Source organism: Lutra lutra, chromosome 2, assembly GCF_902655055.1.
Source record: "Lutra lutra chromosome 2, mLutLut1.2, whole genome shotgun sequence".
NCBI lineage: Eukaryota > Metazoa > Chordata > Mammalia > Carnivora > Mustelidae > Lutra > Lutra lutra.
The window spans coordinates 121,493,161-121,517,417 of NC_062279.1; the positions used below are offsets into that span (position 1 = coordinate 121,493,161).

Genomic DNA, 24,257 nt, shown 5'->3' on the forward strand with positions numbered 1-24,257 from the left:
TGAGGGCAAACATGAAATAGAAAATTCCTAATAATGATGAAAACCATTTCTCAAAAGAACCAGAATTATCCTCCTGTATTTTATATACCTGCTGGAAGAAAACTTAACCTGTGAAAGATGACAGCATTTATAGTCTGTCCAATTTTTCAATCACAGTATCTAGCTAAGAAAAAAAAGAGCCAAATTACTAAAAGCCACAATTTAAAAGAATGACAAAAATCAACCTAGAGATCAGATAATTGAAGTAATCAGACAGGGACTTTAAAGATAATTCATGTGTTCAGTAAACCTGAGGAGAATATGGAGAATTTCAACAAGAAACCTGGAATCTGTTAAAGAACTTCCAGTAAACTGGAAAACAAGTCAGTAAACCATATTTAGTTTGAAGCACAAAGAGAGGGGGATAGAAAACACCAAAAAGGGACAAATGAAGAATAGTGATAAAGTCTAGCATGCATTTGTACAATTGGATTTCTAGAAAGAGGAGATGATGGCTCAGAAATAATATTTGAAGAAATACTGGCTATTGTTTCAAAGCTGATTAAAAGCCATCAAACCACAGAATCAAGACACTATGATTCTCATGTAGAATATAAGTGTAAGGAAACCATACTTGAGCACATCATAGTTATGTTGCTAATAACCAAGACAAACAGAAAAATCTTAAGAACACTCGGAGGGGAAAAAAACCCCACACATTATCTTCAAAGAATCAACAGTAAAGCTATAAGCTTACTTTCAACACAAATTATGGAAATCAGCACATAATGGAATGACATTAAAAGGTTAAAAGTTTTTTTAATAAAGGCCTTCCTGCCATTTTACCTAGAATTCTATACATAGTAGAAATATTTTTTTTAAAAAAAGAAAGCAAAAATTAAGGCCTTTTCAGACAAACAAAAGCTGAGAGAATTTATCACCAGTAGATCTTCACCACAACAAATGCTAAAGACTTATTCAGGCTGAAGAAAATGATCCCAGATGGAACCACAGGCTTGCATAAATGAATGAAAAACACCAGAAAGCATATGTAAGTAATCTAGATGAAATAGACTGGTTTATGAAAGAAAAATAATAATTATCTGATTATAAATAGAAGTAAAATAGGTGAGCACAGTACATCAGAGATGGAAATGGAGTTAAGCTGTTGTAAAATTCTGTTTGGGGGAATTGCAAAAGCCCTAATTAAAGGTAAACTATGATAAGTCTAGGATGTATGTTGTAGTCTATTGTTGCTCAGCAAAAGACCCCAAAATGTGCTGGTTTAAAATAATAATAGCATTTATTTTGCTTACAGATCTACAGTTTAGGCAAGGCTCGGTGGGGACATCATGTCTCTACTCAGAATCAGCCATGGTGGCTCAAAGCTGGAAGCCGGAACCATCCGAAGACTTACTAACTTACCTGTCTTACAGCTGGTGTTAGCCCATGGCTGGAACCCTCAGCTATGCCCAGAATACCTCCATGTGGTTGTTCCATGTGGCTGTCTACCACAGCATGGTGGCTGGATTCATGCTGAGCAAGGTTGGGTGCTCAGAAAGAGAGCCAGGCAGAAGCCATATCACCTTTCCTAACCTATCATCACAAGTCCTGCAGTGTCACTTCCCCTACATTCTATTGGTTAAGAAGCAAGTCACTAGGGACAATTCATATTCAAAGGGAGGGAAAGGAGGAATCTTCCTGTTGATAGGAGGAATATCAAAGAATTTATGAACATTTTTTTTTTAGGATTTTATTTATTTATTTGGCAGACAGAGATCACAAGTAGGCAGAGAGGCAGGCAGAGAGAGAGGAGGAAGCAGGCTCCCTGCTGAGCAGGGAGCCCAACTCGGGGCTCGATCCCAGGACCCCGAGATCATGACCTGAGCCGAAGGCAGAGGCTTTAACCCACTGAGCCACCCAGGCGCCCCTTGTAAACATGTTTTAAAAGCACAAGAGTAAGTTTCAACAATTTTCAAATCATTGTTATTATACAGGTGACACTTCCTGACAATAATGCAATTCAGCTATAAGTCATTATCAAAAAGCATTTAAAATTTTTAAAATTCCCTGTATATTTGGAAAATAAAGAGCATACTTGCATTAAGTACTTATTGGTCAAATAATCAATCAAGTAAAATTTCAAAACCTAGGATGAAATCACAGTAAGCCTACTACATATTGAAGTAAGTATTTAGAGGAGATATTTGAGGAAAACTTTTACGCTTAGGGAAAAAAATGCTGAACATTAGTAACAGAAAGAAGTAACCTTAAAGGTAAAAAAGCAAAAACCAATAAAAAGAAAGGAGTAATTAAAATAAAAATAAAATCAATACAATAGAAAAGAAGGACACAATAGAGAGGATAAACAAAGCCAATAGTTCAATCTTTAAAAGTTCTAACTGGTAAAACCTCTAGCAAGACCAATTAAGGGAGGGTTCCTGGGTGGCTCAGTTGGTTGAGCGGCTGCCATAGGCTCAGGTCATGGTACCAGGATCCTGGAATCAAGTCCCACATTCGGCTCCCTTCTCTGCAGAGAGCCTGCTTCTCCCTCTGCCTGCTGCTCTGCCTACTTGTGCTCTCTCTCTGTCAAATAAACAAATAAAATCTCTTTTTTTTTTAAAGACTGATCAAGGGAAAAATAGAGCATAATTATACAACATTAGCATCAAAAAATGGATATAACCAAGATGTAATAGAAATGTATTTGGTTGAAAATGTTTGCATATTCATTACAGACATTGTTTCTTTCCAGTATTGGCTCTGATAATTAATAAGGAGTGGAGAACAAATGAAGATCCACTAGGTGCTGTTGGCAACTGAATGTTTGGCAGCCCTCTCTAATATGTCAGTGTGTTGGCTGATCAAATTTCCTTACCCTGGGACTATCTCTACATTGCTAGTGTACATGACACAAAATCACGATGCCCAGCAATGTGGACATGAATAATTTTTAAAACTTTTTCTTATTGAAGTACAATACACAAATGCACAAGCCAAGTAAACAGCTCAAGGGGTTAAGACAATGTAAACACTTAGGTAGCCAAGATATACAAAGATGCAAAGACTTCAGAAATACCCTTCAAACCCCCTCCTCCTCCTCCTTTCTCCCTTTTACCACTATCACGACTTCTAACTCTACAGTTTAGGTATGCCTGGTTTTAAACTTTATAGAAATGGCATCACTTCAGAACATATATTTTGTTCTTGGTTGCTTTCAGTCAATGCTATGTTTGCAGTTCATCCATGTGGCTGTATGTAGGTGAATTTTTTTCATTCCTAGATGCATTATATTATGTAAATATAATAATTACACATTTTGTTGTTGATGAACATTTAGAGTGTTTTCAGGTTTTGACTCATGTATATTGTTGCCATGGAATACTTTTTGTACATCTCATGACACACATGTGCACATATTTCTGTTGGGTACATATGTAGAAATACATGCTAGTCATGAAATATGCATATGTTCATCTTTATTGAATCATGCCAACTTTTTTTTTTTTGCAGTTTACTTGTGAGATTTTTTTTAAATTTCTTTCCAGCGTAACATTATTCATTGTTTTTGCACCACACCCAGGGCTCCATGCAATCCATACCCTCTCTAATACCCACCATCTGGTTCCCCCAACCTCCCACCCCCCGCCCCTTCAAAACCCTCAGATTGTTTTTCAGAGTCCATAGTCTCTCATGGTTCACCTCCCCTTCCAATTTCCCTCAACTCCCTTCTCCTCTCCATCTCCCCATGTCCTCCATGTTATTTGTTATGCTCCACAAATAAGTGAAACCGTAAGATAATTGACTCTCTCTGCTTGACTTATTTCACTCAGCATAATCTCTTCCAGTCCCATCCATGTTGCTACAAAAGTTGGGTATTCATCCTTTCTGATGGAGGCATAATACTCCATAGTGTATATGGACCACATCTTCCTTATCCATTCATCCGTGAAGGGGCATCTTGGTTCTTTCCACAGTTTGGCGACAGTGGCCATTGCTGCTATAAACATTGGGGCACAGATGGTTCTTCTTTTCACTACATCTGTATCTTTGGGGTATATACCCAGTAGTGCAATTGCAGGGTCATAGGGAAGCTCTATTTTTAATTTCTTGAGGAATCTCCACACTGTTCTCCAAAATGGCTGCACCAATTTGCATTCCCACCAACAGTGTAACAGGGTTCCCCTTTCTCCACATCTTCTCCAACACACATTTTTTCCTGTCTTGCTAATTTTGTATGCCAACTGTTTTCAAAACTGTTGAAGCAATGTACGACAGTAGTTGAGAATTTCCATTGTTTCACATTCTTATCAACACTTTGAATTATTATTTTAGTTTTATCCATTCTGCTGGAATTATAGTGCTATCTCAGGATGATATTGACTTGTATTGCCCTTGTATTAATTTTTTGTGACTGCTATAATAAATGATCACAAACTTGGTGTCTTAAAACAACAGAAATTTATTCTCTCATAGTCTGGAGTCCAGAATTTCAAAATCAGTTTTACTGGGCCCAAATCAAGGTGTCAGTCAGGATACAGTCCTTCCTGAAGCTTATTTTTTTTTTTTAAAGATTTTATTTATCCATTAGACAGACAGTAGTAGTAGACACAAGTAGGCAGAGAGGCAGGCAGAGAGAGAGGAAGGGAAGCAGGCTGCCCGTTGAGCAGAGAACCCGATGTGGGGCTCGACCCTGGGATCATGACCCGAGCCGAAGGCAGAGGCTTTAACCCACTGAGCCACCCAGGCGCCCCATCCTGAAGCTTATTCTTTAACTCTTCTGGCTCCTGACAGCTGCCAGCATTCCTTGGCTTATAAGTACATTGCTTCATCATATTTTTAGTAATTATATTTTTCTTCAGTCTAGAAGGAAATACTACATAATTAGGAATTAAAACTACTGTGAAACACTGAAGTTCATGCCCATCCATGCCATTCTAGCAACAATATTTTCTGCTTCCATGATTACCCTCTCCTTCATGTGTCAATTGTCCTTCTGCCTTTCTTTACTTGTGGTAATGTTTAGGGCCCATTAGATAATCCAGAAAATCTAACTCATAGTCTTTAATTTGATCATAATGCAAACTTGTTTTTTGGTTGTATGTTGTTTTTTGTCATCCTACATTCATGGGTTTCAGGGATTAGAACATGGAACTTTTTGGAGGCCATTATTTAGCCTATTCCATTCCTTATTTTAATTTCTCACATGTTTCTTACCATTATCATATCCTTTTCTATCAAGTGGCTACTCTAGCCTTTTGCTCACTTTTAAAAATTGGGCTTTTTCTTAAATAATTTTTAAAAGTTATATGTTCTACATAAAAGTATTAAAGTCAGGTAGATTTATTGAAAGTATCTTTTTCCACTTAGTACCTTATGTCTTCATTCTCTCCTTTTATGAAGAGAAGTTTTTATAGTACAATTTATCGTTTTCCTTTAATGTTAGTGGTTTTTGTTTCCTAATTAGGAATCTGATCTCAAGGTAATGATCATATATTCTTGCCTTTCATGTCTTAGCAATAATTTAGAATTAATTTTTATGTATAGTATCAGTGTTTTCTTTTATTGTCATGTTTTATTTTCGGATATCCTATTGATTTGGAACAATTATAATGAAAATGTCTCCACTACTATGCAGTTACTTGTATCCTAAATCAATGGCCATATATGTATATGTATATGTGTATATAGATATATATATATATATATATAGAGAGAGAGAGAGAGAGAGAGAGTCTGTTTCAGGACTTTCTGTCCTATTCCATTGGTCCATTAATCTATCCCAGTTAAAACCACACTATTATAATTGCTATGACCCTGTAATAAATCTTGATAGTCAGGCAAGCTGGCCTCTAACTTTGTTCGAGTCTGTATTGGTCCCTCGGATTTCCATATAAATTTTAGAATAGGCTTGTCAAGTTTCACATAGGCTAGGATTTTTATTGCACTATAAACTATAGATTAATAAAAGGAGAATTGACATCTCTATAATATTCAGTTTTCCAATCCATGAACATAATATTCCTCCATTTATTTAGGTCTTTTTTTTTTAAGATTTATTTATTTCACAAACAGAGATCACAAGTAGGCAGAGAGGCAGGCAGAGAGGGAGAAGCAGGCTCCTCGCTGAGCAGAGAGCCCAATGCGGGGCTCGATCCCAGGACCCGAGCTGAAGGCAGAGGCTTTAACCCACTGAGCCACCCAGGCGCCCCAGTCTTTTTTTCTTAGTACTCTTCTAGTTTTTGATGTTGAAGACCTGTGTATCTTCATTAGATTCAGTTATAAGATTTTTATATTTTTAATACTATTAGTAGTCTTTTAAATTTCATTTTCTAATTACTCATACCTGGTTTGTAAAAATAGAATTGTGCTTATATTAGTATGTGCAACAACTTTGCATCCAGGAATCTCTGAATTCTTTGGGCTATTCCATATATATATATATATATATATATGGTGTCATTTGCGAATAAAAAGAATTTTATTTCTTCCTTTCTGGTCTCTTTTTTCTGTTTCTTGCCTTAATGTACTAGCTAGCACTTCTGTATAATGTTAAACAGAGGTAGTGATAAAGGACATTCTGTCCTGGGGAGAACTGGGATTGAATGAGGAGATTTCTATTCAGAACTCTTTGACCTTGATCATGTGTATTTTTAAGCATACAACCCACTTAAAAATATAAATCATTTAACAACTTAAAGGTTGTAATTTTCACATATGAAGCATGTTTAATAGTTATATCTTAGCCTAGAAGGAAATTCTGCATAATTAGGAATTAAAGATACTGTGAAACACTTGAGCATAAGCACATATGCCATTCTAGTTTCAACTGAAAATCGAAAACTTCCCCTGTTGACAAACCTTGAGTCTTTCTTTCAGTTGAGCTAAAAATGTACTAGGTGGGGCAATTAATGTTACATTTTCAATAATCCTTTCTTGCTCCAAGGACCATTACTTTGGAAGAGTTTGTATCCCAGCAAGTGGCATCTGTTGCCTATTATCAGGAGCAGAAACCTGAGGTCTTCTTCCACTGAATCTTGCTATCAGTTTAATTGCCAAGGAAGAAACAATGCATCAACTACTGGTTGGAATAATGTTTCACTCATATAGGGAAGAGACAGAGCAGTATCAGTTTCGGTAGTGAATGGAGGTTTCCCATGGCCAGCAGGTCCCTCCCAGAAGCCAATATATGGCAAGTGTCCTGTAAATAGCCATCTTGTTGTGCAGCAGGACCTCACCCTCTTTGAAGGGGACATCCCGTTTCCAAAGCAGGGTTTGCCAGGTGCCATATTACACACACACACACACACACACACACACACACACACACAGGCACCATATTATACACATCTTTAAGCAGAAAAAAGTACACATGGAGTCTGAAATGGAAAAATATTCACAGACAATTCCAGCATAAGCTGTAGAGACACTCTCTCAGTAAGGAAGTGTTCCAGGCCCAAGGCCCAGTCTTGTGTGACCCAGTGGGAGATCAAAAGGCTGTATCTTGAGACTGCCTTTCCCAACAGTTTGGTTCTTTCATAAAAAAAAACAAAACAAAAACAAAGTTAAATTACAAGAGTCATAATATTAAATGAGTTAGAAAATATATATTTAAGTTATCCTGAGATTTTTGTTTTCTATAGGGAAGCTGCATAGTGAAGCATAACGATCCAAGATTTATCCATGTTTTATTTATTATCTATGAACAACTGGGCAATTTTTAAGTTCTCTGAACTTTAGTTTTCTCCTATGTAGTAAAATGGAGCTAATACTACCAGCTTCTAAGTTGTAACACTGAGATAACATGTGTAAAATCCCTAGCACCTCCCATGCAGATTAAATGCTCACATGAGGGGTCAAACTTATAGGAAAATCTACACAGTACAGTGCTGCTTTGAATTTCCTTATAAGAGAAAAACTAGCAAATAATATAGTGCTAGGCAATTTTACTTAATACTTAACATATCTGAATAACTGATTAAAAAGCAAATATTTATCAGATTTAAAGAGTTGCACAAAAGGAAAATAATAGGGAAACTAATTGCTTGTTTGCAAAATTCATTTGGATGTGGGGTCAGTTTCATTAAACTTAAAAAAATTCTAAGTCTTTAGACCCTAGAGCTCTAAAAGTAGCAGTTAGAATTAATACTGGTTTGAGATCCATGGTTCACAGAAATCATTACATTTTGTCTCTTGATGCTATGGATTTAACAAAAGATTGGTAGAAACATGAAACTTCTCACATGGATTAGACATCAAGAGACCAATCTGTGCATATAAACTAAAAATTGATAATACATTCAGATATGATAGAACCATATAGCAAATACGAAGTTGTTAACAACTTTCCAGAAGGAATAAAAAAAAGTATTAATAAAGAGTGGTCCTTTTCATCATTCTCAAAAATTCTTCCTCATTTATCTCTCCATCCCTATCACGATCAGCCTCATCAAGCATTTCCTGTAAAATAAAATGTAAATATGGTATGTGAAATCATTAAAAATGAATGACATAAATGACTATTCAAATGCACAAATTTTATTCTGAATGTATTTGAGTCCAACTTAATTAAGACTATAAATTATAACTATAAACTATAAATTATATATAAATTATAATTATAAAAGTAAAAAATTACCTTAAGTTCATCATCTGTTAAATTTTCCCCCAATTCCTTAGCAACCCTCTTGATATTGTTTAGTGTTATGCTTCCAGTATCATCATCATCAAATAATTTGAAAGCCTTCAGTATTTCTTCTTTTTCATTTTTTTCACTCTTTAAAAACATAAGCAATTAAATGTCATTGATCTTTCATTTATTCTATCAAACTGGACTTATGGATGTTTGAGGTCTAGAGCAGCAATGTACCAAGTAACTGAGTTCTGACTGTACTGCTATAACTTTTTTTTTTTTTAAGATTTTTTTTTTTTTTTTTTTTTGTCAGAGAGAGAGGGAGAGAGAGCGAGCACAGGCGGACAGAATGGCAGGCAGAGGCAGAGGGAGAAGCAGGCTCCCCGCCAAGCAAGGAGCCCGATGTGGGACTCGATCCCAGGATGCTGGGATCATGACCTGAGCCGAAGGCAGCTGCTTAACCAACTGAGCCACCCAGGCATCCCAGTACTGCTATAACTTTTAACAATTATTCCAATGCTCTCATATTTGCTCTCAAGGTATCTATATTCAGGGCTTGTTAAAGTGGAAGAGGCAAGGGTGATAAAGAGACTGTATCTCTTATTAACACCAGTAACTGATACCCATTATCAAAAATGTAAGCTCTGAGACAACACAGAGCTTGTCTCACCCAGTGCTCTCTCAATGTTTGCTGAGTTCAAGGCTTCAAAATGCTGACCCCATTCTCTCTATCCAGCCATCTATCCTTATTATTTCCTAACAACCTTCTCCACATGAGACAGTCTTCATTATTATCCTGAAAACATCTTTAATCTTGCTATTCCTGTCTATGTAAATCCTACCCATCTTGAAAAACCTAGTTCCAATTCTTCCTCTGTGAAACCTCTGATTGTTCAAAAAAATGTAGAAGGCTATTGCTTGTATTTCTTTGAAAAACAAAATCACTACTATACCATTTTTACACTCATTATGGCAAAAAAATCTTCAAAAGTAATGGTGCCAAATCCTTCTTTGTCGATTTCAGCTATCATTTTTTTAATTTCTTCTTTCTTTGGATCAAATCCTAAGGCTTGCATGGCAATCTGAAATAGGAAGCAAATAAATTATACCACAATCTCATTCCTAGCTCTTAAATTACCTATTAATGACTAGATTTTCTCTTTTTTATTATGGACTAGGCATAAACCTAGAAAGACAAGTCAGCAGGCCTAGGTTGCAATCCTACTGTGCCATAGGATATGTCTTTGTCACTTCCTGAGTTTTGCTGTACTCATTCATAAAACAAGAATAAAATGCCTAACGAGATACTATATTAGTATGAGGCAGGTATGTATACTGAAGGTGTAGGTATCCACACTGAAGAGATTTTATCACAAGTTCTTAACAGCTGCTGTTAAAGATCGAAAGACTGCCACAAGTAAATGGTTTTTAAAATATTTTAGAATTAAAAGTAATTTTAAAACCTTCAGTTCTTTCACATCTATGGTTCCAGACCCATCAACATCAAATAAATCAAAGGCCTCTTTAATTTCTTGCTTTTGGGTTTCATTCGGTTCAAGTTTTGCTGCTCTTTTCTTCCATTGGTCTGAACCTGTGCAGTAGTTGGATGCCTGTAATAAATACATATGTGCATGAACAACTATGTAACTGGAAAACTTAGCAGACCTGAATAATCGATGATAAATATAATAAGCCTATTGAAGAACCCTATTCCCTACTACATAACAACCATCAGCAATTTCCCCCTTTTCCCTTTGCTAACATTTATGCTTTTAGATATTAATATCTTGGTGGAAAGTCTGGTTCTTTTTACCACTTAAGTTCTTCCTTCAAACTAGAGCTTTTTGAGAGAGAGAAGAGGCAAAGGCACGCATGCTCCAACGGTAGATGTTATGTCCGAATACGACGGGCCCTACTTGGTATATCTGAAAAGTAATGTCTAAGGCACACCTTTCATCTAGGCCTATATGTCTCATAATAAAATTTATTTTGTGGGATATGTTTGATTGAAACAAAACCCTTTCCCACCTTTTAGCGTACTTTTCTATATTGCAGAAGCTGAGTAATGGGGGGGAAAAAAAAAAAACTACATTGTCCAGGTGAAAAACTACTCCAGGGATCGGAGTAGGAATAAATATTGGGCCAATTATCAGCATCCAGGTAAAGTGGAGGTCATCTTCCTATGTGCCATCTTCCGCTGACAAGCAAGGTCACAGAGTTACTCTTCGGATTTTGCAGCCTTACTTCACTATCCCATCTCCAGCTTCGGGTTAAGAATCAGCGGCGGCCGAGATGGCAACCGGACATCATGTTCCTAAGCGCCTCATCTCCTGGCTCACGTGGTGGCAGCGGCGGATTCTTGGTCCCCGGACTGCAGATGCACAGGAGCGCAGTTCCGACCCCTCAGAACCTTAACCTTCCCAACCCCGGCCGCTTTTTCGGAGCTCAGGACCTCTTTCCTAGAGGCCTAGACCTTCCAACAGTTTCTCAGCCTCTTCTTCTCTGTATCCAGTTCTTTTCTGGCTAACCAATGGTTTCTGTTTCCGTCACGGAACCGATCGAGCGCTGGTATCAGCGGTTGGTGGGGACGACAAAGAACGAATGAACTGGAGGCCCGCTCCTGCGTCTCTAGAGCCGCGGCCATCATGCTTCTAAGTTTGCCACGAGAGGAACGGTTATTACATGACACTCGAGGATCAGGGGACGAATAACACATTTCATAAACCAAACAAAATTCCTTCCTTGCTCCGGGTTGAAACTTCAGCTTTAGCCTCGGCCCGCAAGGGGTTACGGCGTGGCACTCACCATGTCACCAACCAGTGAGGTCAGCCGGGACCTCCCAGCCGCCAGCCGCGAAGCCCAACTGCAGTCTACACAGTTCAGAAACCGTTGCTAAGGCCGCTGTCACCACCCCCTCAAGCAGCCCCGCCCACCCAGGCCTGCCTGCTGATTGACAGTTATTCTACCCAATGGTTAGAAAAGAAGGCCCTTGAAGCCCACCCTCTCTCTCTCCTCTTTACCAATAGAGTAACGCTCTGCCTTTCTTAGGGGCCGTTAAGCAGAACTTTCCCTCTGGTATCTTAGCAACCAAACCCACCCAACCGGCAGGCTCGCTCCGCTTCGCACATGCGCAAAATGCGGGCGGAGAAGGCGGCTGCTTCGTCCCGGTGGTTAGATATCCTAATGCCAGGTGAGAAGGTGGGATCTGAAGCCCCGCGTGAAGATGGAGAAAAGAGCGAGGTTAGTAACGAGGTGCTTCCACCGACTCCCAAGTCTTTAGTGCAGACGATGAGAGCCTTTATTTGCTTTTTTGACCTTTTCATACCCCGGGAAAGGATGAGAGTCCGGGGCCTGCCGGGCCGGCTAAATTGGTCCAGTTTAGGCTTACCGTCCGGCTGGAATTAACAGAGGTGGAGGGGACGGACCTTCCCCGGAGCCGCTAGCTATTTCTCCGCCTCCACATTGCCGGGGCTTGGCCTTTAGCATTTTCCTCTTATCTGGTCCGGAGGGATTCTGGCGCTGTAGCCGAATGGCTGGAAGGAATTGGGCAAGGGGACAGTGTGGGCGTCCGGATGCGCCAAAATTCACTGCATACGAAAGTTTTTAATCATGTTGTAGTATTTATTTGCCGGGAAGAACTTTGGCTCCAATTATAATTACGATCAGACACCTATCCCCCCTACTCTCACCCTCAGCCATTCCTGTGGTTGAATCCCAAGATTTGGCCAGCTTTCCAGCCATATCCTGCATAAATCCATAGTCATGAATCAGACAGAAGTAGCCTGATAGGGGTACCTGGGTGGCTCAGTGGTTTAAAGCCTCTGCCTTTGGCTGGGGTCATGATCCTGGGGTTCTGGAATCGAGCCCTGCATCGGGCTCTCTGCTCCGCGGGGAGCCTGCTTCCTCCTCTCTCTGCCTGTCTCTCTGCCTACTTGTGATCTCTGTCAAATAAATAAATAAAATCTTAAAAGAAAAAAAAAAAGTAGCCTGATAATCCAGTTGATTCAGTTAACTGCTGAGATTTAGAAGCCTATAACTACTGTAAATCAAAGCAAATTCTTGCCCAGAGGGGCAGACTTGTTGACTCTCCCAGTCGTGAATCTGGTCAGGGACCAGGCCAAGGGTGGGAGAGAATGAGGTGGACCTCTCACTTCCTGGTAGAAATGAAGAGGTGATATTCTCTTAAAACTTCTAGCCCTAATTTCTTACACATCAGGACTGTTTTTATGCCTCCTGCGGTACCTTCTGCAGAGTAAGTACTTTATTTTCCAAAAATCATACTGGACTCTCCAGCAGTGGATTTATGAGGAACATTAACTTTTGCCCAATTTTTTTCCCCACTTATCTCCTTGAAGGCAGGGCAAGAAAAATGTGCAAACCGCATTGTTGAATCACGGTTCATACTGTATGAAGTATGTAGAAGCATGGCACATTTTCCAAAACCATCATCCTGTCTGGTTCACATTCTATCCCAGTCAGACACCCAAGCTTTGTAATCATAAACAACATATTAGGATTCTGGAAAATAGGTAAGGTTATTCTAAAATTAGAAGTGATTTTTCTGTATAAAGTCCCAGTGGAAATTAAAATTATTCAAGTTCAAGATATTTTGTGAATTAAGTAGAATGTTCATTGACTTAATTATAATGCAGTAGACCCTTAAACAACAAGGATTTGAACTGTGTGGGCCTACTTATACATGGATTTTTTTTTTTTTTTTTTGAGATTTGCCACAATTTGAAAAAACTCCCTGTTGAAACTTGTAGCCTAGAGATACTGAAAAAAAAGTTTTTTTAAGGTATTATTGTAAGAATACAGCATATAACACATGTAACATATAAAATATGTGTTAATTCACTGTTTTTGTTATCTGTAAGGCTTCCAAACGACAGTAGGCTATTAGTAGTTAAGTGTAGTTAAGTTTTGAGGGAGTCAAGAGTTACATTTGGATTTTCAGTTGTGCAGTGGTCGGAGTCCTGTCCCTAACCCCTAGATTTTAAGGGTTATTTGTATTTTGATTTTTCAGGCCATTAACCTCACCAGGAAAGTTGCTCTTGATGAGTTTTAAGGACATTTTCTTCATCTTTACTACTAATATTAAGAGGATTTCTGAGACCCAGAAATGAATAGTGACCAAATATATAGAACCAAATTCTAACCTTAATCAGTTTTGATCTTATGGCAATTACAAGTCTGAGTAATATTAACCTGCTGTTAACCTGCTTTTACATCGCTTTGTGATTTAGGCTCTTATATTTGGGAAATTAACTTCTAGTAAAATGGTTTTTTTATTATAGTCTCAGATTACAATTCCTAGGTCTTGGGTCTAGAGAGTACTTAGTCTTGAAAAATAGCTGTTACTAATCCAATTGTATTGTAAAACAGTAGTAATAATAATAATTAGTCTAGGAAAATATTAAATTCATTGGCACTCTTAATTCTACTAAATTTACTTAATGCTTTCCACATGTCTTATATTGTGCCAGCTACTGGGTGAGTTTGAAAGGAACTGAGTGTAGAGGATAAAGATGAATAAAAGTAAGGAACCCACAGATTAGTAGGGGAGAAAGGCACAGACATATATAGAGAGTTTTAAATTCCGGGCGCTAAGTGCTTTAGTAGATGTGTGTGGGAAGTGCATGAGCACTGGAAGGAGGCACTACTTCCTGGGGCAATGGATAAGGTTGTATCAAAAATGTGGAGCCCTGGGGCACCTGGGTGGCTCAGTGGGTTAAGCCTCTGCCTTCTGCTCAGGTCATAATCTCAGCGTCCTGGGATGGAGCCCCGTATCTGGCTCTCTGCTCAGCAGGAAGCCTGCTTCCTCCCCGCCTGCCTGTCTGCCTACTTGTGATCTCTGCCAAATAAATAAGTAAAATCTTTAAAAAAAAAAAAAAATGTGGAGCCCTGCAGGAGGCTCCCTGCTCAGCAGGGAATCTGCTTCTCCTCCCTCTGCTCCTTCGCCCACTCATCCTCCCTCTCTCTCTTTCTCTCTCTCTCAAATAAATAAATAACATTTTTAAAAATGTGGCATTTGCCTTGGGTCATGAAAAATATATAGCATTTGCCAAGGTGAAGAAAGGGTAGGATATTCAAATGTGAATATAGCATGTGTAAATATGAAAATAAATGTATGTTCTAATGTGTCTCAAGATCTTAGGGTATATAAGGAAAGGTGGGAAATGAGTCATAAATTACGTTGAGGTCCGATTACGGGACACCTGTGTCAAACTAAGGAGTGAAGATTTTATTTTCTAAGATAAATAGATGTTTTTAGGCAATGGAGTACTTTGATTGGGTTTGTGTTTTGCAAAGATAATTCTGACAACCATGTGAAGGAGGAACCATTTTGGAAGCAATTAAAGGGTCTCAACTAAGGCAGTACCAAATAGGAATCATGTCAACTGTAAAGGTGATTGGAACTTAAATTTTGGTGGAGTAATACTGACAATGGCTTCTGTTTAATCTTGTCAGTTTTGTACTTAAAGTTAAGATAGCAACTATGGTGAAAACCATGTGCTCACCAAATATTTATTGTCAGCAGTGTGTCAGACAATATTCTTGGTACGTGGTATACCTCAGTGACTAAAATTGTCCTCCTGGGAATTACATTCTAACAGAGGGAGATGGTCATACATAATAAATACATACATAAACTTTGTACTACTTTATAAAGTGCTAAGTGTTATGGAAAAAAGGAAGTAGAGCAGTTAAAGGGAATCCAAGTGTAGAGGGAAAAGTGGAGTTCGTGATATTAGATAGCGTGCTCCATGGTAGACCTCACTGAAAAGAGTAAATTTGAGTAAATATTTAGAGGTGGTAAGGCAACAGATTTCTCAGGGATGAACATCCCAGAAAGAGGGAATAACTAGAACAGAAACTCTAAGTTAGGGAGCATGACTTGCAGACTGCTTGAGGATAGAGTAGTAGGAAACAAAAGAAGGGTAAGAGGGAGCAGTGCAGATTATTAGGGCTTTATTAGGACCTTGATTTTCATTCCTAGTGAAATGGGAAGGCTTTGCAAGATTTTGAGCAGAGGAGTGAAATGACCTGAGCTGATTTTTTAAAAGGGGATCCTGTGTCAGACAAAGGAGTAAAAACTTTTATGTTCCAAGTTGAAGGTTTTTAAGTAATGGAATATGATTAGACTGCTATATTGGGAAAGACTGGTGATATACAAACTGTTCATTTTGATAATGAAGAAAGCTAATCATACCTGTCAGAAAATATTAATATTTTTAAAAATTCAACTCCTGAAAAGTATTGCATGTCTTGGTATTCTAGACCAAATGCCTTAAACAGGACTAGACATCATACTAGGAAAAGAAGGATGCTTTTGATGTCAAAACCCAGTGAAGTAGTGTGTCTGTGCTTCTGTTACACGTTTAGAAAGTTAAACATTAAGCTGGCAAGTAAAGTTGTTAGGAAACCCAATAATAAAACAGCTGTTTTGGAAAACATTGGTGCTGATGTATGGCGGAACAAAAATCAGAGTGTCAATTCAGTGCCAAGAAAAGGTTTTTTTTTTCCTTTGAAATTACCTATTTCACCATGCCTGTTACTCAACTTTTTAGAAGATGAGGGATTTTTGTTTGCATTTTTATTTTATGGTAATTAATTAATCTTTACAAAATAATTATTTAGGAGCTTTTCCCAACTTAGGAATGCTAAGACTTTTTTTTTAATTGCTGCTGGAACTTGGAATAGAGTCTTCAAATGCTGAAATAGCATTTTTCTTGAATATTTGTTTGTTCATATTTTATTAAATATAAAATATTCTATTCGTTTCAGGTGTACAGCATACTGATTCGACAACTCTATATGTTATGCTATGCTTATCACAAGTGTAGCTACCATCTGCCATCGTACAATGTTATTACAATACCATTGACTATATTCTTCATGCTCTTCCTTTCATCCATGTTACTTATTCATTCCATAATTAGAAGCCTATACCTCCTACTCCCTTTCACCCCTTTTTGCCCATCCCCTACACCTCTTCCCTCTAGCTATCACCAGTGTGTTCTGTGTATTTATGGGTCTGTTTCTGCCTGTTCTGTTTGGTTTGTTTTTTAGGTTCCACATATAAGTGATATAACTGAATATTTTGAGATCAGTTTCATGTAACTTTTTGCTTGTAGATTAGTTTTGTTTAAACAATTTCATGTCTTTTCTGGGAAAACTGTTTTCACATAAATTAAATACAGACTTTGAAAGTTTAAATAAGTTTGAAATAGCCCATGACTTTTTCCTTTTGCTCTACATTCCCTATGTTTTCCGTTAATACAGTAATATGTTGTGATTTAAACTTAGTATAAAGAGGAAACCATAAACAGAGATTCTGATGCTTGGGGGGGAAAAAGGGCATATCCATTTTAAGGATATAAACAGGCTTGGAAGAAGGCAAGAAGGTTTGGAAGTGGAAATGTAGCAGAAAATTCTGCAGGAGAGAAGGTGAATCTCTATCACATTGGGTAGAGGGACAGCCAGAAGGCACTATTATTTAGTAGTTAATAGCATGGGACTCTGGCATTAGACAAATCTATTATTTACTAGTTTGAGATTTGGTATGTTACTTATCTGTTTTTCATTTTAATAGGTTAAATATGTACATACCTCATAATATTATGAGAACTGTATTACCTAGTGCATGTAAAGTGGCTCATACTTAATAAGCTCTCAGAACATGTTAGAAATTAAAAAACATGCAAAAAGCCAGTCCTTTCAAGCTTGTCTTTTCATCAAATTATTCTGGAGCAACTGGATATCCAGGAGGAAACAAAATGACCCCTGCCTCACGCCATTTACAAAAATCAGTTTAAGATGAATTATAAATATAAATGTAAAAGCTAAAACAAAAAGAGCTAAGTTGGAGGATTTACACTCCCTCAGTGTAAAACCCATCACAAAGCTGTAGTAATCAAGAAAGTGTGGTCCTTGGACACCGGGTGGCTCAGTCCGTTAAACATATGACCCTTGGTTTCAGCTCAAGTCATGATGATCTCAGGGTCATGGGATCATGTGGTCCTGGCTTAAGGATGGACATATAGATCAATCATATAGAATTGAGAGTCTAGAAATAAACCCAAAATCTATTGCCAAATTGACTTTTGACAAAGATGCAAAACCATCAATTGGGAAAAATAGTCTTTCAACAAATGATGCTGGGACAATTTGACATCCGAATGCAAAGTTGGACTCCTACTTCATCCCATATACAAAAATCAAATGTGTTAATGAACTTAATATAAGATATAAAACTATAAAACTCAAAACGCTGGGTCAAATCTTTATGACTTCGGATTTAGCAATAAATTCTTAGATATGACACCAAGAGCATGAGCAACAAAAGGAAAAAAAAGACAAATTCAGCTTTATTAAAATGGGAAACTTTAATGCATCAAAGTGATTATCAAAAAAGTAGATAATACAACCTACAGAGGGAGAAAATTTGTAAATTGTATTTTGATAAGGTCCTAATTTCCAGAATATGCAAAGAATTCTTACAGTTCAACAACAAAAAGACAACCCAATTTTAAAATGGGCAAAAGATTTGAATGGATATTTCTCCAAATGGCCAGCCAGTACATGAAAAGATGCTTATCATCATTAGTTTTTAGAGAAGGCAAATCAAAACCACAGTGAAATATCACTTCACTTCTAATAGGATGTCTGTTGTTTAAAAAACAGAGACAAAACATAAAACAGAAGATATGTATTGGTGAGCATACTAGGTTGAGTAGTGTTCGCTCCAAAACTCATGTCCATCCAGAATCTCAGAATGATTTTATTTGGAAATAGAGTCTTTATATAAGTAGCTAGTTAAGATAGGTCATGCCAGATTACGGTTGACCCTAAATAAAATGAATGGTGTCCTTTTAAGAAAACCATATGAAAAAAAAAGCAGATAGTGAGTTTTTTACGAAAAGCCATGGACCTCCAGGAGCCAGCTAGAAACTGGAAGAGCCTTCCCTAGAGCCTTCAGAGGATTCAAGGCCCTGCAGATACCTTGATTTCAGATTTCTGGACTCCAGAACCATGAGAGAATAAAAATGTATTGTTTTAAGCACCCAGCTTTTGGTAATTCAGTACAGCACCTCTAGGAAATCAATACAACAAGGATGTGGAAAAATTGAAACCCTTATGTATTGCTAGTGAGAAAGTAAACTGATTTAGCTGCTATAGAAGACAGTTTGGCAGTTCCTCAGGAAGTTAAACATAAAATGACCATGTGACCACTCCTAGGTGTATACCCAAAAGAATTGAAAACATACTCAGACACCTGTACACAACTGTTCATAGTAGCACAATTCACAGTAGTCAAAAGATAGAAACAACTGAAATGTCCATCAACAGATAAATAAGGTGATACATACATACAATGGAATATTACTCAGCCATAAAAAGGAATGAAGTACTGATACGTAATATTATGTGGATAAACCTCAAAAACATTATGCTCAGTGAAAGAAGCCAGACAGAAAAGGTCACATACTGTGTGATTCTATTTACATGGAATGTCCAGGAAAGGTAGATCCATAGACATGAGACATAGACATAAAAACCATAACGTTTTTAGAAGAAGTATAGAAGAATATCTTTTGTACTCGGGGTAGGCAAAACTTTAAGAAATAGAACCCCAAAAGCAATAACCTTTTATAAAAGGGGGGAAAAAAAGATAAATGAACTGGGGAAGTAGATTGCCAAGCAACAATAAGGTCAGTTGAGGTTTGAAATGATACAGCATGGTTGTGTTTGTTTTTGTGTTTATTTTCAGCTGCAGCAAGGTGAGTGTGGAGTAGACAGAAAGTTGGATTTCATCAAGATTGATGACTTTGCAAGGTGAGTAGGGTGACCTTGAAGTGGGATAAGGATTTTTGAGGATATATGTGCAAGGGAGTGATTGTAATAATTGACAGATAGGAATTTAAACTGGATAAGTAGAGAATTGACAGTATGGGGGTGAGGAGTGAGGGACAGCGAAAACATGGTAAGATCAGATAATTTGAAGATACAATGGGTCTCGAGATTAGAGTATGAGTCCTAGAGTATATATTGGTGCCATATCAAATGAGATATGCCTGGATGTATCAAGAGTTTGATTTTTATTTTATAGAATTGAAATTTTCACAAAAGAGCATTTGCATTTGAAACTGAGTACAAACAGTTCATCTTTATACCTTTTCCTTGGCTATATTAGCTTTTCCCCTTAGTTCTTGAAAGCTTATAGGAGGCTACTCTTGAGGAATAGTTGTGTTATGGCTTCCTCCTGATCTTAAGGTATCTCGAATAGTGGCACTCCTCAGTTTCAAAGATGAATCCAGGTATTATAGGAACAAATTTATCAGATGAAAAGCAAAACTCTGAATTGCTTGCTTTTTGATATTTTGGATTTAAAAGATTGTGACAAAAAATATCATTCAAAGAATTATAAAGTCATGGAGTTGGAAGAGTTTATATTATCTACAATTTTAGTTCTAGTCTTTGAGAGCTTATACTTTGCAAGATAGGTCATTTTATTATAGACAGCTTTTCAAATAAGGGGTACTTGTTAAAAAGTTTTTATTGGACTGAAGTTTCTCTCTTTAAGTCTTACTGGTTTTAGTTGTGGATTTTTAAATAGTATGTGGAAAAAGCCCAATTGCTTTTGAACTTCCCTTTAAATAATACTTTTTTCCCCTTTGCATTCTAATTAGTAACCTAGTCCATCCTCTCACCTGCATCCCTCTTCCACATTCCCTATCTAGATAACTAAAGATAATGCTTAGCTGGCTTTTCTGCCTCCAGTGAGGCACCTACCCTGTTCATTCTCCGTGCTGTCAGAACGGTAATCTATCCAAAACACTAGCAGCAGCAGCAGTAGTCACAGTAGTACTCAGAAGGGGTTATGTGCCTGGAGTTGTTCTGAACACTGTAGTCCTTTACTCCTTATAACAACCCTACAAGGTAGTTTCTGTTATAGTCCTTATTTTTCAGATGTGGACAGAGTAGAGTAGTTAGATAACTTGCTGAAGTCTACATAGCTAGTAAGTGTTAGAGCCAAGTTCAAATCCAGACTTCTAGATCTAGAGCACATGCTTTCAAACTCTATATCAAGCTGTTTCTTAATCTTCCCTACTTAAAACACTTACGTGGTTCCCATTAGAGGATCAGGTTTGACGTGGCACATAATGCCCCTCATGTTCCAACCCTTTTTCTCTTCTAGAGCTTCATCTTCCATTTCCTACTACTTTCTTCATATTTCTATAAAATTAAACTACTTATATTACCCCAGTACACTGTGTTTTTTCACATATATGTGCATTTACTACCCCCTCCTTCAACTTGCTGACTCTTTCAAATTATTCTTCAAGACTCATTTCAAGCATTGTCCTCTTCTGGGAACACTACCAGAATCATTGCCTACATGATCCACTTCCCCTATTGGATGAAGTATTCCTTCCCCACATGCCCATACCTTTATCGAAATATCATTATAGTACTGTTATCATTGCACTGACCCTATTGAATGGAAACTGTACATACCAGAAACCCCTCAAAGGCAGGGACGATATCTGATTTTTCTTTTATAAGCAGTTATAACCACGAATTACACTGAATAAATTTACAAGTTTTTATTTTATTTGCAGATGATGACTCATGGTGATGGCTTGCAGGGTCATAAATAAAAGAAGGCACATGGGACTTCAACAACTTTCATCATTTGCAGGAACAGGAAGAACTTTCCTAGGTCCATTAAAATTATCTAAATTTATTATAGATGCAGAGTGTCATGAAAGTGTGTTAATCAGTTCAACAGTAAGGCTTCTTGAAAGTTTGGATTTAACCAGTGCAGTGGGACAACTTCTCAACGAAGCAGTTCAAGCACAAAATAACACATATAAAACTGGAACCAGTACTCTTTTGTTTCTCATCGGTGCCTGGAGCAGTGCTGCTGAAGAATGTCTCCATTTAGGTGTCCCCATTTCATTAATAGTGTCTGCAATGTCAGAGGGCTTGAACTCTTGCATTGAAGAGGTAGTTTCCCTTCAAGTACCTGTCCACAGTGTATTTGACCATATAGACAGCACTAAGACATTTTCTGGACTTGAAACATCTAGTGTCAGTTTGTGTCCTTTTCTACAAATCCCTTCAGATACTGGTTTACAGAAAGAGCATGATCTCAAAGATGTTACCTCTCCATCACTGACCTTTTACAGTCTTGCTGGGATACCTGTTAGATCAACTAAACTCTTTAGATCTCAGACTGAAGTTGAAGCAGATAAAAATACACTACAAAATCCTCAAAGTCTGCAAAACAGTCTGCTCACAGGCAGCCATTATGGAAAGTCTATACTAATCCACAGTAGGCATTTTAATAGGACAGATAATAATCAGTGGATAAACAAACCAGATGGATTTCTAGAACAACATGGTGGAGCTACTCCCAGTACTTACAGATGCAGTGATTTGGTAGAGTTGGAGATGGGTTTGAGTCACGGAGATCACCATAGCATGAAATTAGTAGATGAAGCAGTACGGCTGCAGTATCAGAACGCAAGTATGCAGCAAGGCAGCCGTATGATGCCATTTAGGTTTGACATTTCCAGAATCTTCATTTGTTGTTTACCAGGTGTACCTGAAAGTTTTTCTTGTGTCTGTCCAGGATTTATCACTGTTCTATCAATATCTAATACTACTCTGATCAAGGAATTACAGAATCAGCCTATCCGGATTCTTCTCATTGAGGGTGACCTCACAGAGAATTATCGGCACCTGGGGTTTAGTAAGGCTACAAATATTAACACAGTACTGGAAAGCATGAGGGTTCAACAAGACACCACAGAAGAACTGTGGACAAATTATGTCTTACAGGTATTAATTAAGTTCAACGTGAACCTCGTCCTGGTACAAGGAAATGTGTCTGAACACTTAACTGAAAAGTGCATACACAGTAAGCGGTTGGTACTTGGGTCCGTGAATAGCAGTGTGATGCAGGCTTTTGCAGAAGCTTCGGGAGCAGTACAGGTGACCTACATCACACAAGTAAATGAAAACTGTGTGGGCAGTGGGGTCTCTGTGACCTTCTGGAGAAGTATTCCTTCAGATGTCATAGATAAGATCAACGTAATCACAATCATGATAAAAACGGAAGGAATTAATCTGGTTACAGTGGTGCTCACTAGCTCAGTCACTGCACAGATGCAAACCAAAGAAGATAGATTCTGGACTTGTGCCTATCGTCTGTATTATGCTCTAAAAGAGCAAAAGGTCTTCCTTGGAGGTGGTGCAGTTGAATTTTTGTGCCTTAGCCACCTTCAGATTCTTGCAAAGCAATCACTGAATAAAAGAAACTACGTTTGTTCAGGATGGCTTCCTAATACTTCCTCTTGGCTGGCCTCCTCTCTGGCACTATACAGATCAACTGTGCTTAAATGCCTTGCAAATGGGTGGCACAAATACCTTTCAACTCTCATATATAACACAGCCAGTTGCTCATCAGAATTTGAAGCCAGCACATTCATTCAACAGCGTCTACAAAATGCTACAGACTCTGGTTCTCCTTCATCTTACATCTTGAATGAATATAGTAAACTAAATAGTGGAATTTTTAATTCAGGCATTTCAAATAAACTGGAACAGATTCCAAGCATTTATGACGTCGTTATACCAAAGACCGAGGCATGGCGCCGAGCTTTGGATTTAGTACTATTAGTACTTCAAACAGACAGTGAAATTATTACTGGACTTGGACACAGACAGTTAAATTCACAGGAAACAGAGGGCTTTTTATTTTTGTAGTGTTATTGGCTAAGTCTTTGGAAAGTAAGATTTTGTAATGTATCATGCTAATAATAAATTTCCTAATAATAAATCAAGCCAAGTCATAGTGCCAGTCTTTACCAAGAAGAAAATTGTTGATGTCTGTCAATAACTGCAGGGTCTGAGATTTCACCCAACTTACCTGTTAGCCTGTTACCATTTCATGGTATGCAACAGATACACGAGATACTTGGATCAGAGACAGTGCACTTTGATATTCATGATGAAAGCAGTAGCTAGTGCTTCTTGTTGGTTTGTATCAGTTCCCATTTCTCTGAGCCCCATAAGAGCAACATAAAAGGCCAGTGATGGGGGCACCTGGGTGGCTCAGCGGTTAAGCCTCTGCCTTCGGCTCAGGTCATGATCTCAGGGTCCTAGGATCGAGTCCCACATCGGGCTCTCTGCTCTGTGGGGAGCCTGCTTCCTCCTCTCTCTCTCTCTCTGCTTGCCTCTCTGCCCACTTGTGATCTCTCTCTGTCAAATAAATAAAATCTTTTAAAAAAAAAAAAAAAAGGCCAGTGATGGAAGCGGGCACACAAAGTGGGTTGTGTTACAGAAAAGGAACACTGAGCTTGGGGCATTGATTGCTTTTATAGTAACCGGAAACAATCCTGTTTTTTGCCCAAGGGGAGTTGTTACCTCATGCCCCAAGGTTGCTCAATGTAAACACAAGCCTGAGACACGGACTGGGTAAAGATAGGTCAGGTCCTTGCATTGGTGGCATACCGAGAAAATATGCCGTGTCATTCAGAGCCCGTAATGGATGGCCTCTTCCAACTACTCACTTCTTTTTTTTTTTTTTTTTTTTTTTTTTAAAGATTTTATTTATTTATTTGTCATAGAGAGA

General features: G+C 38.0%; 2 protein-coding genes across 5 annotated transcripts; one reads left to right on the forward strand and one right to left on the reverse strand.

Annotated features, from left to right (window-relative positions):
• Positions 1-7,487: 7,487 nt before the first annotated feature.
• Positions 7,488-11,553, reverse strand: LOC125093354 (centrin-4-like). Its single transcript, XM_047718379.1, has 5 exons — positions 11,417-11,553; positions 10,075-10,221; positions 9,565-9,693; positions 8,618-8,755; positions 7,488-8,439 (listed from the first exon to the last, which is right to left on the reverse strand). The coding sequence occupies exons 1-5, from the start codon at positions 11,417-11,419 to the stop codon at positions 8,350-8,352; spliced, it is 507 nt and encodes a 168-aa protein (XP_047574335.1). The 5' UTR covers positions 11,420-11,553; the 3' UTR covers positions 7,488-8,349.
• A 107-nt stretch (positions 11,554-11,660) lies between these two features.
• On the forward strand, positions 11,661-23,711 carry BBS12 (Bardet-Biedl syndrome 12). 4 transcript variants are annotated; one of them, XM_047718375.1, is made up of 4 exons: positions 11,661-11,851; positions 12,967-13,140; positions 19,386-19,450; positions 21,238-23,711. In XM_047718375.1, exon 4 carries the CDS (start codon positions 21,248-21,250, stop codon positions 23,387-23,389), a length of 2,142 nt encoding a protein of 713 aa, XP_047574331.1. In that variant the 5' UTR covers positions 11,661-11,851; positions 12,967-13,140; positions 19,386-19,450; positions 21,238-21,247; the 3' UTR covers positions 23,390-23,711. The 4 variants fall into 4 exon arrangements, with proteins under 4 accessions (XP_047574331.1, XP_047574329.1, XP_047574328.1 ...); XM_047718373.1 differs by lacking the exon at positions 12,967-13,140 and having other exon boundaries at positions 11,661-11,863; XM_047718372.1 differs by lacking the exon at positions 12,967-13,140.
• The last annotated feature ends 546 nt before the right edge of the window (positions 23,712-24,257 follow it).

Excerpts from the sequence above, each read along its gene's own strand:
- LOC125093354 (XM_047718379.1), bottom strand. Across the intron at positions 9,694-10,074 it reads TAGATGTGAAAGAACTGAAG|ATTGCCATGCAAGCCTTAGG; the intron begins GTTTTAAAATTA and ends TTCCTATTTCAG. Across the intron at positions 8,756-9,564 it reads CCATAATGAGTGTAAAAATG|AGTGAAAAAAATGAAAAAGA; the intron begins GTATAGTAGTGA and ends ATGTTTTTAAAG.
- BBS12 (XM_047718373.1), top strand. The coding sequence starts at position 21,248 with ATGGTGATGGCTTGCAGGGTCATAAATAAAAGAAGGCACATGGGACTT.